The 16,338-nt window shown below is 37.2% G+C and overlaps 1 protein-coding gene across 1 annotated transcript; it reads right to left on the minus strand.

Moving 5' to 3' along the window:
- Positions 1-1,420: 1,420 nt before the first annotated feature.
- On the minus strand, positions 1,421-13,654 carry Rab35 (RAS oncogene family member Rab35). Its single transcript, XM_071690882.1, has 6 exons — positions 13,300-13,654; positions 9,832-10,006; positions 9,248-9,372; positions 6,950-7,074; positions 6,056-6,198; positions 1,421-5,425 (listed from the first exon to the last, which is right to left on the minus strand). Exons 1-5 carry the CDS (start codon positions 13,349-13,351, stop codon positions 6,070-6,072), a joined length of 606 nt encoding a protein of 201 aa, XP_071546983.1. The 5' UTR covers positions 13,352-13,654; the 3' UTR covers positions 1,421-5,425; positions 6,056-6,069.
- Positions 13,655-16,338: the final 2,684 nt, after the last annotated feature.

Genomic DNA, 16,338 nt, shown 5'->3' on the forward strand with positions numbered 1-16,338 from the left:
CGAGTTATTTTACATTGTCTTGGAAACAGGATAGCAAATGCACTGAGAAGTATGGCATGTATGAAAGAAGGAAAGAGGTGTGTCTCCACCAAAGGGGTGTGATGTCACTATGGTTGTTCAATCCATTCATGGATGAGGGTGGTAAAAAATTTTGAGTAAGGAGCAGGTCAACAGTATGCTGGGGTGGGGGTCTTGGATTTGTGTCAAACACTGTATTCATATGACATAGCTATAGTGACAGACACAAGATGAAAAACTCCAAAAGCTGATTTCTGCTGGCATAGTAAGTGAGTGGACAAGGCAAAAGGCTAAGGTGAAAAAAAGTAAGGTACTGATGTGCAGCAGGGGTCAAGAGTTGAGTTAGGATGGTATGAATGTATGTTTGAATGGGGAGGATCTGGAGGAAGTGGAATGCTTTATATATATGGGAGTAGTCATGGTAAAGGATACAATCATGGGGGATTACGTCAATCACATAGTGGGAAGGGGACTAAGGTCTTGGGTGCAAGAAGAAGCATGTAAAAATGGTTATGTATGAAGGTACAGTAGTCGCCAAAAAGTTGCATGGATGAGAGTCTTAAGCTTTGAATGTAAAGAAACAGAAAAGGGTGCATGTGTGGGAAATGAAAGGACAAGAGTATGATAGGTGGTGTGAGGCAGGGTGTGGCAGCAAGCGCAGTCTGACTGATAGGATGTGTTGACATGGTGTGGACATATGAAGAGGATGAGCAAAGAAAGATTGACAGCTGTATTTACTCAAATATGAGCTGCCCTCTACTCTATGCTGCAGAGAGTTCTGAACATATTTCAGGCATTAAATGGTAGATATCTATTTTCCAATACACCCAAGTAGATCCACCTCTTTGAAAACAAAAGGAAAGCATGGAAGCACTGGGGTGCCCTGTGGTGTTTACATTAAATCTAGGTGCATGGAAAGACAAACTTTATGTAAATGCTACAGCATTTGCACTTGTACATAACTTAAAAACTTGAGCATTTTCATATGTGTTTACAATAAAAAAGTACCTGCTATCTCTTAACATTTCAGGATATTTTTTCACATACAACAGAGCATGCTGTCCTTTATGATACATGAATATAAAAGAGACTATTATAAGGCAAAATAAAGCTGCTTTATCCACTCTCACATCATGTAAGCACATTCATAATTTTATAATATCACTGAAAAGACTAATTGATGCTGGGCTCTTTCTCATTTTGCATAGTTCAAAATACCACTTTTTTTCAAACAAAAAAATCTTTAGCACTTAGCCAAAAACTTGACAGATGGAGGAAAAGCATGCAAGGAGATACTATGCTTGGACAAATGACCTCTGTGAGCACGGCAGCATTTGCATTCATATACAAGTCAAAAACTTGAGCACTTTGATGTAAGTTCACAATAAAAAGTAACTTAATATTTTAGGTCATATTCTTTAATATACAGTACAGTATGCTGTTCTGTGTATTACCAGAATTCATTCAAGATTTTTAACAACTGGGAAAATAAAATGCTTCACTGACAAGACTTCAACCACTCTCTATCACATGAGCACATCCAGTTTTATGTTATGACCGATAGTTTTTCTGTCATTAGCAATTTTTTTTTCAAATTGGGAAAATACCATATTAAACAAAAAAAATTCAATACTTATCTAAGAACTCAAAAGGTGGAAGAAATGGGTGCCATATTTGTTTATAACAAATCCGGATGCATGGACAGATGAACAATGCAAACACTAAAGCATTAGTAATAACATAGATTTACAAAAGAAAGTATTTGTTTGTCAACCTCTTTATATTCTGGACACAGTATCTCACATACAGTACAGTATGCTGTTCTATGTGTTATCTGAACAACTTAAAGATTGTCATCACATGGAAAAATAAAGCGCTTCATCACCAGGATTTCAACCATGCTCATGTCACATCGGGAAATCCAGTTTTGTTAACACACAGATTTTCCAAGTCATTAACAAAACTAATAGATGCTGAGCTCTTCGTCATTTTGTTAGGGTTAATTACCATTTTGGAAGAAAACAAATACCTAGTTCAAAACTCAATGAGTAAAGGGAAAGGGTGTGAAGAGATGCCATGTTTGTTTATGCTACATCCAGGAGCAAGGACAGACAAATTATGCGAACACTACAGCATTTGCATATAAGTTAAAAACTTCACCATATTGATGTATGTTTGCAATTGAGAGTACCTGTTTATCAATCTTGATATTACAGGACATTTTCTTATAAAGAATGATATGCTTGTGTGTGTTGATTGAATGATTCAAAGATTATCATAAAGCAAAATAATGCACTTTATTGACCCCATATTTTCATATTACATAAAAGCATCCGATTTCAAGTTGACTCATAATTTTTCCACGTCACAGGAAAAATTAATCGATGCTAGCTTTTGCTCATTTTGAGCAGTTGTTTATTGTCAACACAACCTTGCTGTGACAGGAAATGATGACAAGTATGAAAAGAAAAATATACAGAGTGAACTGGATCGATGTGATAAACGATGAGGTTATAGTCCAAGTCCGTCAATGGGGTGAACAAGGGCATATGAATCAGTCAAAGTAAACCACTGAATGATTCACATGGCCTGGCTGATGATGGTAGGCTCTCGGTCCAGTTAAAGAGTGGATCTCTGTAAATGAGGCCAAAGACTGTTTGTTCTTGATGCTACATCACTGGAAGCAATTGTGTTAACAAAAAATATATAGGGAGCATGTTTGTCCAATCCTGTTTAAAATTTTAGCAAAGTGGCACAAAAGGGAATCTTCCCAATGCATTCCTGTTCATGTTCATGTGATGGAAACCAAACTATGATTCTTCTAATATTTCATCAACTTGACTTGACCATGACATTAATGGTGCCATCCCTAAAGCTCAGAAACTGGGCTATTTTTGACATGAAATATAATTTGCCTGTATCATATGTACACATGAGAGGACATCAGTGACAAGACAGACAAAGAGTAAAAAGGTACCAAAGAGAACAAGGAAAATACAATCTGTACGATAATGTGTTGCACGAGAATATGAGGCATTTCTTTAGGATTGCAATATTAATATAGCCAGAGGAATAACACAGTAATAAGACAAGGAACAGTTCCTTTTGTCTCATCAGGCAGGATCCATGGAAAATTGAATTACAAATTTACATTCTGAACCATCACCAGTAAGATTACATCTGTAAAAATGCAGCAGCAGGTTAAATGTGACACCACAGTGCTCAATATTTTCTTATTTAATAAAGATGATTTAATATTCCTTAAATCACAAGCAGATGTGGCTGCAGACAAGGATCAGTTTAAAGTGCATTCCTGTTCAGTACAGGTACAGTGCATCTTAACAAATAAAACATCATAAAAGTAAATTCTGGTGTATTGTTGGAATGCATGGTTGAATGCTTTCACACAATAATTGTGTTCCATAAACAGTTATGGTACATAAGTTAAATCTTAAGGTTTTCGCTGTATGCTTCATAGGTTCTCTAGCAACCTGACAGCAGTGAGTATTGAGCCAGTAACAGCCACTTCTCATTAATAAATAACTGACCTACAATTGCTCTCATTTGACTGTTACACAATGGAGATCTAAACGTCTTTTTTTTAAACCTAGTTACCTAAGCGTCACAGTTTAAAAATTATCATAACAATGTAGTCTGTTTAAACTACCCTACTATACAGCATATTCAAAGTGTATTAATTGTGCAGGGATAAATGAATTGATGCTAAAACAGAGATATCCTATAAGTTGGAGTGAAGGATGATGTCAAGGCCATGATACATATAGCTCGCCAAGTGGCATGTGTGTGAGTACATTCAGGATGTTGCAATGATACCCAACACACATAATGATGTAAAAAGATGACAGGGACAGCCAACATGTTCAGGATGATTCTAGAAATGAAAACTAAGTTGGCATACAGGTGGTGCAGTCAAAGATACGACACATGAAACTTACACCACACATCGTGTCACATACCTGACATATCACATGCTACCACACATAACATCATCTGACAGATACAAATGATTAGAAGCAGATTTCATTACTTTCTGGTAACAAATAAAGGAACATATAAGCAAATTTAACTTACATATACAAATATATCTTAAGGAGAGGGTATGTACCATTTAAGTTTAAGCGCTAAAATTATACAAAACAGTGTTAGGGCTGAAATGAACTAGAACAGCTAAGGACCAACATAAATGTTACAACCTAAGACTTGAAGAGATTTGTACATGCCTTTAATGGGATGTATATACTGTATATTGGTTTATATGGATGTGTATGTGCCTTTAAAGGGAGGTATAGAGGGTTTGTGCATAATAAAAGTAGAATATTGTGCAAGAATCTTTAAATACAAAACATTTGAGGAACAACCTAAAAAAGACCATACTCTCATGCAAAAAGCAGACACAATTATATTACATATCATTTATAGCCATCACAAGTACAATTAACATTGTGCATAGACATTCATCAGCTATCAAAATATGGCATTTATCACCCCTGCAATACAATATTCATCTTATGGGCAGAGTATTGAAGTTCATTAGAAACCATGCATTGCTTCTCTCTACTAAATGTTAAGAAAATAATATATTCCGACTAAAATAGCTTACACATTTCATATATTACTATTGTCAGTGTCTTCCAAGTCAACAATAAAGAGATTAAATTTAAATATCTCTCTCTTATACCAGAGCCTTTCCATTTTTAGAATTGAGACATACTGAATCAGTCTCTCTGCTGACCTTGGAAAGCCAATATTTACTATTATTCAGAAAAACATAGAAGTTTTGTACAATGTCATCATATCTTTTCAATAATATATTATCAAGGCAAAAATGGAAAATATATAGGTAAAGCTGAATACCTTTTGTTTCAGCATATCATTTATCTACAGCAAGTGTTCTCTCTCTCACTAGGAAAAAATATATATATATAGCTAAAATACCTTACACAAAGTTCAGTGGTTGAAATACAAAACAGGAGTTCAAGATAGTAGTACACTTTATAAGAACTCTTACCAATATATCACAAATTTACAACACAATACTGGGCAAGTATAACATGACACTTTCCTCGTGACACAGACAGACAGCTGTAACAGAGACAGCTTAATAAAATACGACATATCTTTAAACTTTATCATAAAATGAAAAAAGAAAATAAATTAAATCTCAAAAAGAAGAAGAAAAAAAAAAAGACTACCTTATCAATAGGTCTTCCATATACTTCTCTGACAACACACATGCATGCACATACACATAGTAATTCTATAATAACTATAAAAATCTCTCCTTGCATACATTAATTATGTGAAAGAAGCTAACATTTTTCCAAGACACACTGTTGTGGATGCAGTACCTTATGCCCCACCACTCTCAGTTCTGCAGCAACAATATCTGCAACAAAATATGACAATACATTATCTGCAATTTCTAGACCTAAAGCATCTAATTCCCACACCATACAAAATTGGTCTAATTTATGATTCAATGTTAATTACAATGCAAAAACAGATAAACAACAAACATGTAAACCACTTATTCATAATGACCTTTCAAATGTGTTGCAGATATCCTCACTACTTGATTATCCATATAATAATGTTATTTCTTATTTGCATATAATGTACATAATATAAATGAAGTCTCAGAAAACATTTTCACTTGCCAATGTTTCATGCAAGTGTCAACTTTTCATCTGTCCCTAAAACTAACTCACTAAGACAGGGACCAGTGAACAGGAATAAAGGAAAAAGTAAGATCTACTCTTAACCCTGAAATAGTAGCCAACAAAAAATGTGTTCTTTGGTAATGGCAGCCAACAGCAACTGAGGTTCTGAATTTACTTGCCTCAGTTTAAATATACAGCTGACTCTAACATCATGTAATTCACCAATAATACTCTGCCTATGTACGAAATGAGAGTAAATTGTGAAACTAACCCCTAAAAAAATTGACACCTCAAACAAGCTAACACCTTAAAAAAAATAACCCAAATGGAGATGTGCAAACTGACTTGAAACTTACATAATATATGTCTGCTAGCAACACTTCTGTTTCCCTTTGCCTTTTTTAGGATTATGGAGGCGCACTGGATCGCTCGTGGCTGTCTGTCGGTCCTTCTGCTCCTTCTTTGTTTGTAATACCATCTTGGTCATCACCGTGAACATCTGAAAACATAGAATTTATCCTTTAACATTAGTATTTAGTTGTTTCTACAAGTAAAACCTAATTATAAAATCTAGGTACTTGCTTATTACCATTTAAAGTTAGGTCAGAATACAGGAGTGTATGTTAATCTCACATGGACAATGAAACTATACTTCTGTACAACAGCATACTGTAGTATGCTACTGTATACCAGAATGTAGTCTTAAAGCAACATAACTTTAAATATGGATGCATAACTTGGATACCAAATTGTTCACTCTACCTTTACATGTGGAGGCAAAACCTGGATATGTTACAACTATTCAGTATACCTATCTATATACAAAGGGCATATATATCATCAATACACAAAGGAGGATCTGAATTACCACTAAAGCTGTACAGGCCAGTTAGCCTGAAATCACATGTAACAGTCTTTGAAAGAGTGATAAAAAAAATACATATACTTGAAATGGAACATATAATCAACACTAATGCAAGGCCAACATGAAATTGTGCCAGATAAAGAAACAAACCTCTATTAGTAGCTCACCACAATAAATTATATGAAACTCTCATGCAAAGAAATGGAAGGAATAAAAAGGAATGGAAAATTTTTTTCTAGACTTTGCCAATGTTATGACAAAGTAAACCAAGGAGTTTTATTAGAATTAAAAATGCAAAACATTAAAGGTAACCTTGCAAAGGCTTTTGATAAAGTAAATCAGAGAATCATTAAGTACAAAAGAAATGACAAAAGGTACTTCTTACCTCTTCTACATTGATATTGTCCTTCGCACTAGTTTCAAAGAGATTAATATTCATTTGGTCGGCAAAGCGTTTGGCATCTTCATAGAGTACGACCTTCCGATCTGGACAATCATTTTTGTTCCCAACTGAGGAAAAATGTGTCTATTATACACATACACTTAAATATACAAAAAAGGGTTAAAAGGTATTATTGACTGGTTGGTAAGGTTATTTAATGTATGTATGACTCATGGTGAGGTGCCTGAGGATTGGCGGAATGCGTGCATAGTGCCATTGTACAAAGGCAAAGGGGATAAGAGTAAGTGCTCAAATTACAGAGGTATAAGTTTGTTGAGTATTCCTGGTAAATTATATGGGAGGGTATATATGTGAGAAATACTTAGAAAAGCAAATGGATTTGTATGTAGCATTTATGGATCTGGAGAAGGCATATGATAGAGTTGATAGAGATGCTCTGTGGAAGGTATTAAGAATATATGGTGTGGGAGGCAAGTTGTTAGAAGCAGTGAAAAGTTTTTATCGAGGATGTAAGGCATGTGTACGTGTAGGAAGAGAGGAAAGTGATTGGTTCTCAGTGAATGTAGGTTTGCGGCAGGGGTGTGTGATGTCTCCATGGTTGTTTAATTTGTTTATGGATGGGGTTGTTAGGGAGGTGAATGCAAGAGTTTTGGAAAGAGGGGCAAGTATGAAGTCTGTTGGGGATGAGAGAGCTTGGGAAGTGAGTCAGTTGTTGTTCGCTGATGATACAGCGCTGGTGGCTGATTCATGTGAGAAACTGCAGAAGCTGGTGACTGAGTTTGGTAAAGTGTGTGAAAGAAGAAAGTTACGAGTAAATGTGAATAAGAGCAAGGTTATTAGGTACAGTAGGGTTAAGGGTCAAGTCAATTGGGAGGTAAGTTTGAATGGAGAAAAACTGGAGGAAGTAAAGTGTTTTGGATATCTGGGAGTGGATCTGGCAGCGGTTGGAACCATGGAAGCGGAAGTGGACCATAGGGTGGGGGAGGGGGCGAAAATTCTGGGAGCCTTGAAGAATGTGTGGAAGTCAAGAACATTATCTCGGAAAGCAAAAATGGGTATGTTTGAAGGAATAGTGGTTCCAACAATGTTGTATGGTTGCGAGGCGTGGGCTATGGAGAGAGTTGTGCGCAGGAGGATGGATGTGCTGGAAATGAGATGTTTGAGGACAATGTGTGGTGTGAGGTGGTTTGATCGAGTAAGTAACGTAAGGGTAAGAGAGATGTGTGGAAATAAAAAGAGCGTGGTTGAGAGAGCAGAAGAGGGTGTTTTGAAATGGTTTGGGCACATGGAGAGAATGAGTGAGGAAAGATTGACCAAGAGGATATATGTGTCGGAGGTGGAGGGAACGAGGAGAAGTGGGAGACCAAATTGGAGGTGGAAAGATGGAGTGAAAAAGATTTTGTGTGATCGGGGCCTGAACATGCAGGAGGGTGAAAGGAGGGCAAGGAATAGAGTGAATTGGATCGATGTGGTATACCGGGGTTGATGTGCTGTCAGTGGATTGAATCAGGGCATGTGAAGCGTCTGGGGTAAACCATGGAAAGCTGTGTAGGTATGTATATTTGCGTGTGTGGACGTATGTATATACATGTGTATGGGGGTGGGTTGGGCCATTTCTTTCGTCTGTTTCCTTGCGCTACCTCGCAAACGCGGGAGACAGCGACAAAGCAAAAAAAAAAAAAAAAAAAAAAAAAAACTTCTAATTTGGGATAAAAAGAATTGCATACTTTTCTGCTTTCTTCAATTTATCCAATCACCAAAAACAACTCAAAGGTGACATTTTATTCTGAAAATATAGAAACTAATCACTGGAACTGGAACATATCTACTGTTTTGTTTACATCTCCCAGTAAGTCATAATTTTCTTTTGCCTTTTTGTGAACATTTTGATGTGTATGCACATCTAAAGGCAAAAATCTCTGCACGAGGGGTACTAGTAAGTTAAACCCCAAAACATAAATGGGTAAAATTCCTTCTTTAAAAACGTAAATAAATGGAGGAAGGAAGGCCTTTGCAAATATATTATACAAATCAATATATATCTTTAAATGATAATAGAAAAATCATACTCTGGAAGACAATGCAGAACACATGAACATATTCTTAGAATCATTAAAGGTTAAAATGGCTCTAAAATTTGATATGTGAATCTGCTTAACCTGTACAATGATCAGAAAATGGGATTTTAAAACTGGTGGCTAACAGTACTCAGGCTTGGAGCTGCAAATAATAGTGAAAGGAATGATTAAATGTACATACATAATAACATATGTGCTATACCTAATATTCTGTTGACTACTTCACAATTTTGTTCGATTTCATGGAGCCAGCGCTTCACATTAGCAAAGCTCTCTCCATTGGTTACGTCATATACTACTATTACTCCATGAGTCCCTCGGTAATATCTGAAATAAGAAAAATGGAGTAAAAAACTAACAAGGAAAAGGCAAATCAAACCTAGGCAGAAATACCAAACAGATGGACATGAAACAGTGTCTCAGACGTAAATAAATATTGGAATAATAAGTGGCAGGATCAGCTTCAAGGACAAATAGTGCAGTACTGCACTTCATAGCTGTTCACCTTTGTCATTCACAAGTATTCAAGAGCTAGCTAATCTTTGCACATTTGGAAAGATTTCACCTCATTACAAGGAAAACATCATGACATTATCCACAGCTACTAAGTTACCATAAATCTTATTTCTTGAATCTACAAGACCCGAGTCAAAATAACTTCAACATGCCAAAAAGCCTCATTATTCTCATTAATCCACATATTTTTATGTTAGAGGTGAAAAAAAAGCTGAAAACAATGGATGGATTGCATACTTAAATGCTGTACATAAAAAGCTTGAAACCTACGTAGACGTGATGGTTCTGAAGCGTTCCTGTCCTGCAGTGTCCCATATTTGTAATTTAACTCTCTCACCATCTACTTCTAATGTCCGAATCTTGAAATCTACACCTATGGTTGTTATGTAGTTGCCTGTAAATGTGTTGTCAGCAAATCTTAGAAGTAGTGAACTTTTCCCAACACCTGTGGATAAAGAAAAAATCTTACCAGAGAGATCTGAGGATTACAGACATTTTTGTATATAAAGCAATGAATTCATGAAGCTAATCAAAATTGGGAAAAGTATTAGTGAAAAAATATGCTATAAACAGCATCTATATAAATGCATACAGTAAGCATCTATTTTCATCACTGATATCATCACAAAGAACCCAATACCTTCCTATCACTTCAATATTCTGTTACCTTCCTTTTCAGTGGTGATGCCCTTAACAATAAGCTTCTTCCTCAGATCCAAAACATTAACAATCCTTAAATTCCTGATGCAAAAATTATCTTTAACCTTTCTCCATCACTAACTGTAAATGTTGTTTTCAATATGAACACATTACCCTTGCATTTTGTAACTAACAACCTACAGCTTTCATGTCTAAAGACAGCTATCGTTCACAGTGTTTATACTATATTTCAAACAAGTTCCTTCATGCAGTCATCTGAATCACCTATCTTACCTCATTTACTCCATTTCAGTCAAATAGCTAAGTAACTAATACTCTGTCTGGCAAGTACATAATGCATCTACATCATCACTAAAAATACCTACCACTTCTACATACTTTTACTGATCATTTACCCCTCTTTTACATCAATCTTAGCATATGTAGGTAGTTGCAAGCATGCCACCTACATTAGAGGTCACATAAACATTTTGTAAAAATACAGTAATCAGAACTAATGTCCCCAGATCATTCCTGGAAATCTGGCAAAGGGCAGGAGCAAACAATTTCATAAGGTATAATTGCTACCCTACTCCTTTAAAAAAAAAATTCTTTAAGATCACAAAAGAAGAACCAAAATAAAAAAACATACAAATAAGACTGAGCAAAATACAGTATAGTATCATCACATAACAAAAACTTAAAAACACTGAAGCCAAAAAAAAAGATGCAAATGCCCAAAAGGATAATAAAGTAACCAAAGGAGCTTGAAATTACATGTACATAATTACATTACAATGGTGTCATTGTTCCTAAATCACAATGATAACATAGAAGTTTAACACAATGGGACAGAAAAACAAAGAGATAAAAATGAAGGCAGTTTCAAACCACACTCTCAACTAGATGGACCCCACAAATATTCTGATTCACAATAATCATTATGAATCACCGAAACAGATACCAAATCTGACTATATACACACCTGTAATTATAAACTATTTCTTTATTAAGCATTTATCACTGTTTCTATGCACAGCATGAAAACCCAACACATTTCAACAGCTTGTGATTTAAAGGTCATATAAAGCACCTGGGAAAACAGAGACAGGTCTGTGGGGCTCTATTACACTTGGAAAAATTTGATAAATCCATCAGAAATGTGAAGCTTGGAAAGAAAATACTTATCTAAATCTTTTACACAGGCATACTTGAATGTTATACTAAAGTATAAGGTTGTACCACCCTGGAAACGATGATGTCTATCCTTAAAAAGAAAACGCAGTATCTTTTGACTCCAAGACACAATAAATATCAAAGTCAATTAGTTAAAACCATATGGTGATGTAAAATTGAAAGAATAAGAAGCATTTGAATACAGAGAAATTAAAGGATAACACCACTTCTCATATATCAATACCATTACTTAATTCCTGCAGTTTCATTTTTCTGAAGTGGCCTCCCTTTGTTGGTATCCCACTGAGTATCTTTCCGAGAGTGCAACATTATGCTGTAGTACAGCACTAATGAACCATGATGTCAATTTATGTCTGTGGTTAACTTTCATCTAACATAACTGGTTAATTAATTTCTACCTGGAGTTCTCACAACTGGCAAACTTGATACAAATCTAAGTAAAGTCAAGTCCTAATAAAGAGGGATGGGCTTTGAATTAAATGATGAGTATCTGGTATAAGCGTTCAGAATATGAGGATATGACTAGTAGTGCTTTTGTCAAAACATGACATCTATAACAGCAGAGATGCCTATGGCGTGTTGAAGTATTTAGTGAACTGGGTTGCCGACAGATGACGACGAACCTCCCTTGGTGTTTAGTAGCATTCTATAGAACTTTATTCAGTCTGTAAATTAATCTACAAACTGAATATGGCTATAATACATGAAAATTTGCCTGTGGTGTCTAAATGGTTCAATTCCTATACCAATGATGCATTCCACTAGACGCCGCCACACTTCGTAACTTTTGAATCTGACAGAATCAGAGTTTTGCACAGATGTTGCGATAGTTTAGTTGAACATAAAGTTTAACAGGGATTGAAGTAATACATAAGGGGATCTATTCCAAACATAGATTCTATTTCCATAAACATATGAACTCAATCTTTACCACTCGAACTAAATGATGCATGGTGCCATCAAGTGAAATGCAACTTCATAATTCGTAATTGTTTTTTACGATTCACTTTCTTATTTTACCTCATATGTTCGTTGGCCTCAACACTACCTACTTTTCAGATAATTCATTTCAAAGGATAATGTCACATCTCATCTCCTCCTCTCTATAATATGAAAGTTGTTGATACTTTTTAGGGGGACATTTCTCATCTTTCACTAATCTTGTTCTAATCAAACAAGCAAAAAAAAAACATTAAATCAATTGGCATACTTTATCTAACTAGCTCCACATAACTATTAGCAAGCAATATGATAAAATGAAGGTTTATCTGGTACACTACGACAATACCAATGAAACAAATAAATCTCCGCTACTGTGCAAGGTAAGGTGAGATTTAACTGGGTTTCATCGATATTCGTAACAAATGTAAAAGATATAAATAGAATTAGATATATATATATATATATATATATATATATATATATATATATATATATATATATATATAATGACAGTGGGGAGTGCTATTAAAGATAGCACACCTCTGTCATTTAATATTGATAGTAAACAAAAACTAATGTCCTAAATCTTAGTTTCTAGTCTCATCTTGCATCATAAAGAGTATATTATCATTGCAAAATAGTGTGTATCATATTATCAAGTGACTTTTATCTTGTTCTTAACTATTATTGCCTTCTGGCCTTAGCTCCCCACGACACACTCTGGCCCCTACAACTATGGACCTGGCTCTTCCCAGCCGTTCTCCCCTAACCATATGCAGGTCCCTGCCAGGGAAGATGATGACCTTATTGTCCCACACTTGCTAGTCGTGGGGCCTTGTAACACCCCTGGGGTGGCTCTGTCACCCCGGGGGTGACTCCCCCCGTGACCATAACAAGCCCTCTTTTCTCCCCTCCCCCGGGGTCTCTCGCCCCTAAAACCCGTCTAGTTCCCATCCTTACCTGAGTCTCCTATAATGAGTAATTTGAAGAGGTGGTCGTATTCTTTAGACATGGCGAATTAAGCCACATATAACGCCCTAGGTACACTTGTTATTATTTTCTCCTGGGGTGAATCATGAAACTGACTGACTGACGGAAGTTTAAACTGTTGCTTGAGGTCAATATTTGTGCCTTTACTCTCCACTTCCCGGCGGATCCTGCCACTCCCGACCACCTGGAGGATTTCCAGACCTGCAGGAGATAATTTAGAAATGCACTCGAGAATTCAGGGAGCGTTGCGTTATTAATGTATTGCTTTCTAAATACTTTCATGGCAGGGATTGACAACTGGCCGGCCACCCCCGTCCGATTACCCGACCGGACTTGCGTGATTGCACTGTCAAAGATATCTATTATAACCATAAAACCTATACATCAACCAAAATATATCTCAATATAATTTCATCATGATGTGACCTCATTTCGCGTCAATGGGTGAGGGTATAGAATCCAGTGATGTTATAATAAAAATGAATATTAGGGGTACAATCCTCTGAAGGTATCGAACGCCGTTCCAATGATAACTCAGTAGGAGGCATCTGGAAGAGAATCATTTTCTATCATGAATTAAATGTCATAACAACCCAAGAAGGAAAAGGGCTTATTCTTTACAATCTAAGTTTCACGAGAAAAACAGAAATATTTATAGAGGGAAACTGGAATAGACTATGCACAACAGACGGGCAAAAAAAGAAATACCTTTACAATTTAGACTGATTATCAGCAACACATCATAATCATCTCATTACTCAGGCCTACCCCTGCCTGCTCCCTATAGCGAAGCTTTCCATTAAGTAACAACACCTACATAACACGTCTCTATTCGAAGGAGGAACATGGCCCGGAGGAGTATGCAGTCATATGTCTGATAACGAACTCTACCGTAACGGGTGTGACTCATAATTCAATGTGTGACCGTTCTTGATGAATTTAGGGAGATGAATGACCCTCCTTGATTAGCGAGTGATATTTCACTTTATTACTGCCCGTGACGTGATAGCGAATCAATATGGGTGTTAGAAGCGAAGATGGCCAGGAAATGAAATGCGCTACATGGACAGCCAGGGTAACAGACAACCCTCTCCCTCGTATTTTCATTCATTTCACAAATTCATCGCCATTTTCACCTCAATATGACCGACACACAGGTTCTTGCATCATAGATCCGGCAGCACGTTGTCTGCGTTACAGCCAACTTCCTTCGGTAAAACCCCGCTAAAGAATGAGCGTGCATGCGCTTGTGTGCATTCATGCGCCGGGCGTGCGTCCATGCGCAAGATCCTTCATGCACACCTGACTGAAAACATTACTTGCTTTTTGACCAGAAATTTCTTTTATTTTACTGTGACTTGTGAATGTATACATATGAGTCTATATCTGTATATTTCCAGTAAAACCTAATGAAAAATGCCCTCCATATCTTACTAATCATTTTCATTTTCTACAGCGGGTCAGGTCAAAGGTCAGGCTACCATACAGAGGAGGCGCACTGTCGTGCATGAGTCGTACCGTAATGCTCCAGCTCATGCGTGCTTGCGTAACCCCGCATGACGTATGTATGCTTGCATGCGTGACTCAAACATCAGTGCGTGTCTGGGTGTGCGTTCACATGTGCTCTCTTGTGCGCTTATGCGTTTAGATTCGTTCACATGCGTCTATATACACGTTTGCGTACGTTCCGACTTTCGTGTACGCATTAATGAAAGCGTGCAGTGCCCTTACATGCGTCTCCTCTTTTTCATATGTTTAATTCCTCCGTTCGTGTTTCGGGGGGTTACCCACTGGTGAACAATGGAATATGTAGCAGGTAGTGCGACCATGTCATCCTCCACTGAACAGCCTGTCTAGCGTGTGGCTGTGGCTTGGTGTTGTCACATCTCAACGTTAGTTCCAAACCTTCGCCGTGGAAGGAAAGAAACGGACATTCTGGCGCTGCTGGTGTTCCGAGAGCGGCCTTGGGTTGGAAGGCTCCAGGGTCGAACCCCAGTGTAGGACAGGGAACACAAGGTCACCAGAACTGTCTGTCTGAAGAAAGTTAGATCAAGAAACTGCATTTATCATTATCATTATCATTATTGTGGTAGAAATGTCCCCATGTAATTAAACAGATCCTGTAGAAATATGTAGATGAGTAGATAAAATCTGTCTCACTATCCCATTATCTGTAGAATTATCTTTCTCGGTAAACAGATAATCAAGTATATGTATATATAAAGTGTATGTGTATGTAGATGAATATGGAACTATGCCTTGTGACTCCTCTCTCTCTCTCTCTCTCTCTCTCTCTCTCTCTCTCTCTCTCTCTCTCTCTCTCTCTCTCTCTCTCTCTCTATATATATATATATATATATATATATATATATATATATATTCCTATGAGTCCACGGGGAAAATGAAACACGATAAGTTCCCATGTGCACTTTCGTGTAATAATCACATCCATATAATCACCATTAGTCACTTGTTACTTACTGTGGGGAACGCAAGTGTGGGGGTTGGCCCATATCAACCCCCTACCCTTCCCCGTATGCGTCCCCATACGACCCCACCACCCCCAACCCCCCCAGTTCCCCACACACGCTTCCTGTGTGGGTCAAATGTCCTAATGGCGGCGATAATCAGGTCAGCACACACACACACACACACACATACACACACACACACATACACACACACACACACATACACACACACACACACACACACATACACACACACACACACACACACACACATGGGGGCCCCCACGCATGTACAACTCCCTCCCCTACAGTACAAACAGGTAATTGCAAACAAGCGATTGCTCACACGTCTCCTGTTCTTACCGTTAGCGCTGGCGTAACCTCTGTTTCCCAACAGGAGGGTTCTAGAGAGACTGTTTGGGGTTAGAAAGACGATAGATAGATGGCAGTCAAATGTCTATCGCTTATACCGACTGAGCTAGATTGTTGATCTAAAATAGACATTTGAATGAGCACATTAACATGACGTATGTGTTTG

Source organism: Panulirus ornatus, chromosome 49 (genome assembly GCF_036320965.1).
Source record: "Panulirus ornatus isolate Po-2019 chromosome 49, ASM3632096v1, whole genome shotgun sequence".
Lineage (NCBI taxonomy): Eukaryota > Metazoa > Arthropoda > Malacostraca > Decapoda > Palinuridae > Panulirus > Panulirus ornatus.

What these genes read in the sequence shown, in the direction of transcription:
- Rab35 (XM_071690882.1), bottom strand. Translation starts at nt 13,351, where the DNA reads ATGTCTAAAGAATACGACCACCTCTTCAAATTACTCATTATAGGAGAC. An exon ending in AGTAGTCAACAGAATATTAG is followed by an intron (nt 7,075 to 9,247) that starts GTATAGCACATA and finishes ATTTTTCCTCAG; the next exon opens with TTGGGAACAAAAATGATTGT. An exon ending in ACAATATCAATGTAGAAGAG is followed by an intron (nt 6,199 to 6,949) that starts GTAAGAAGTACC and finishes CTATGTTTTCAG; the next exon opens with ATGTTCACGGTGATGACCAA.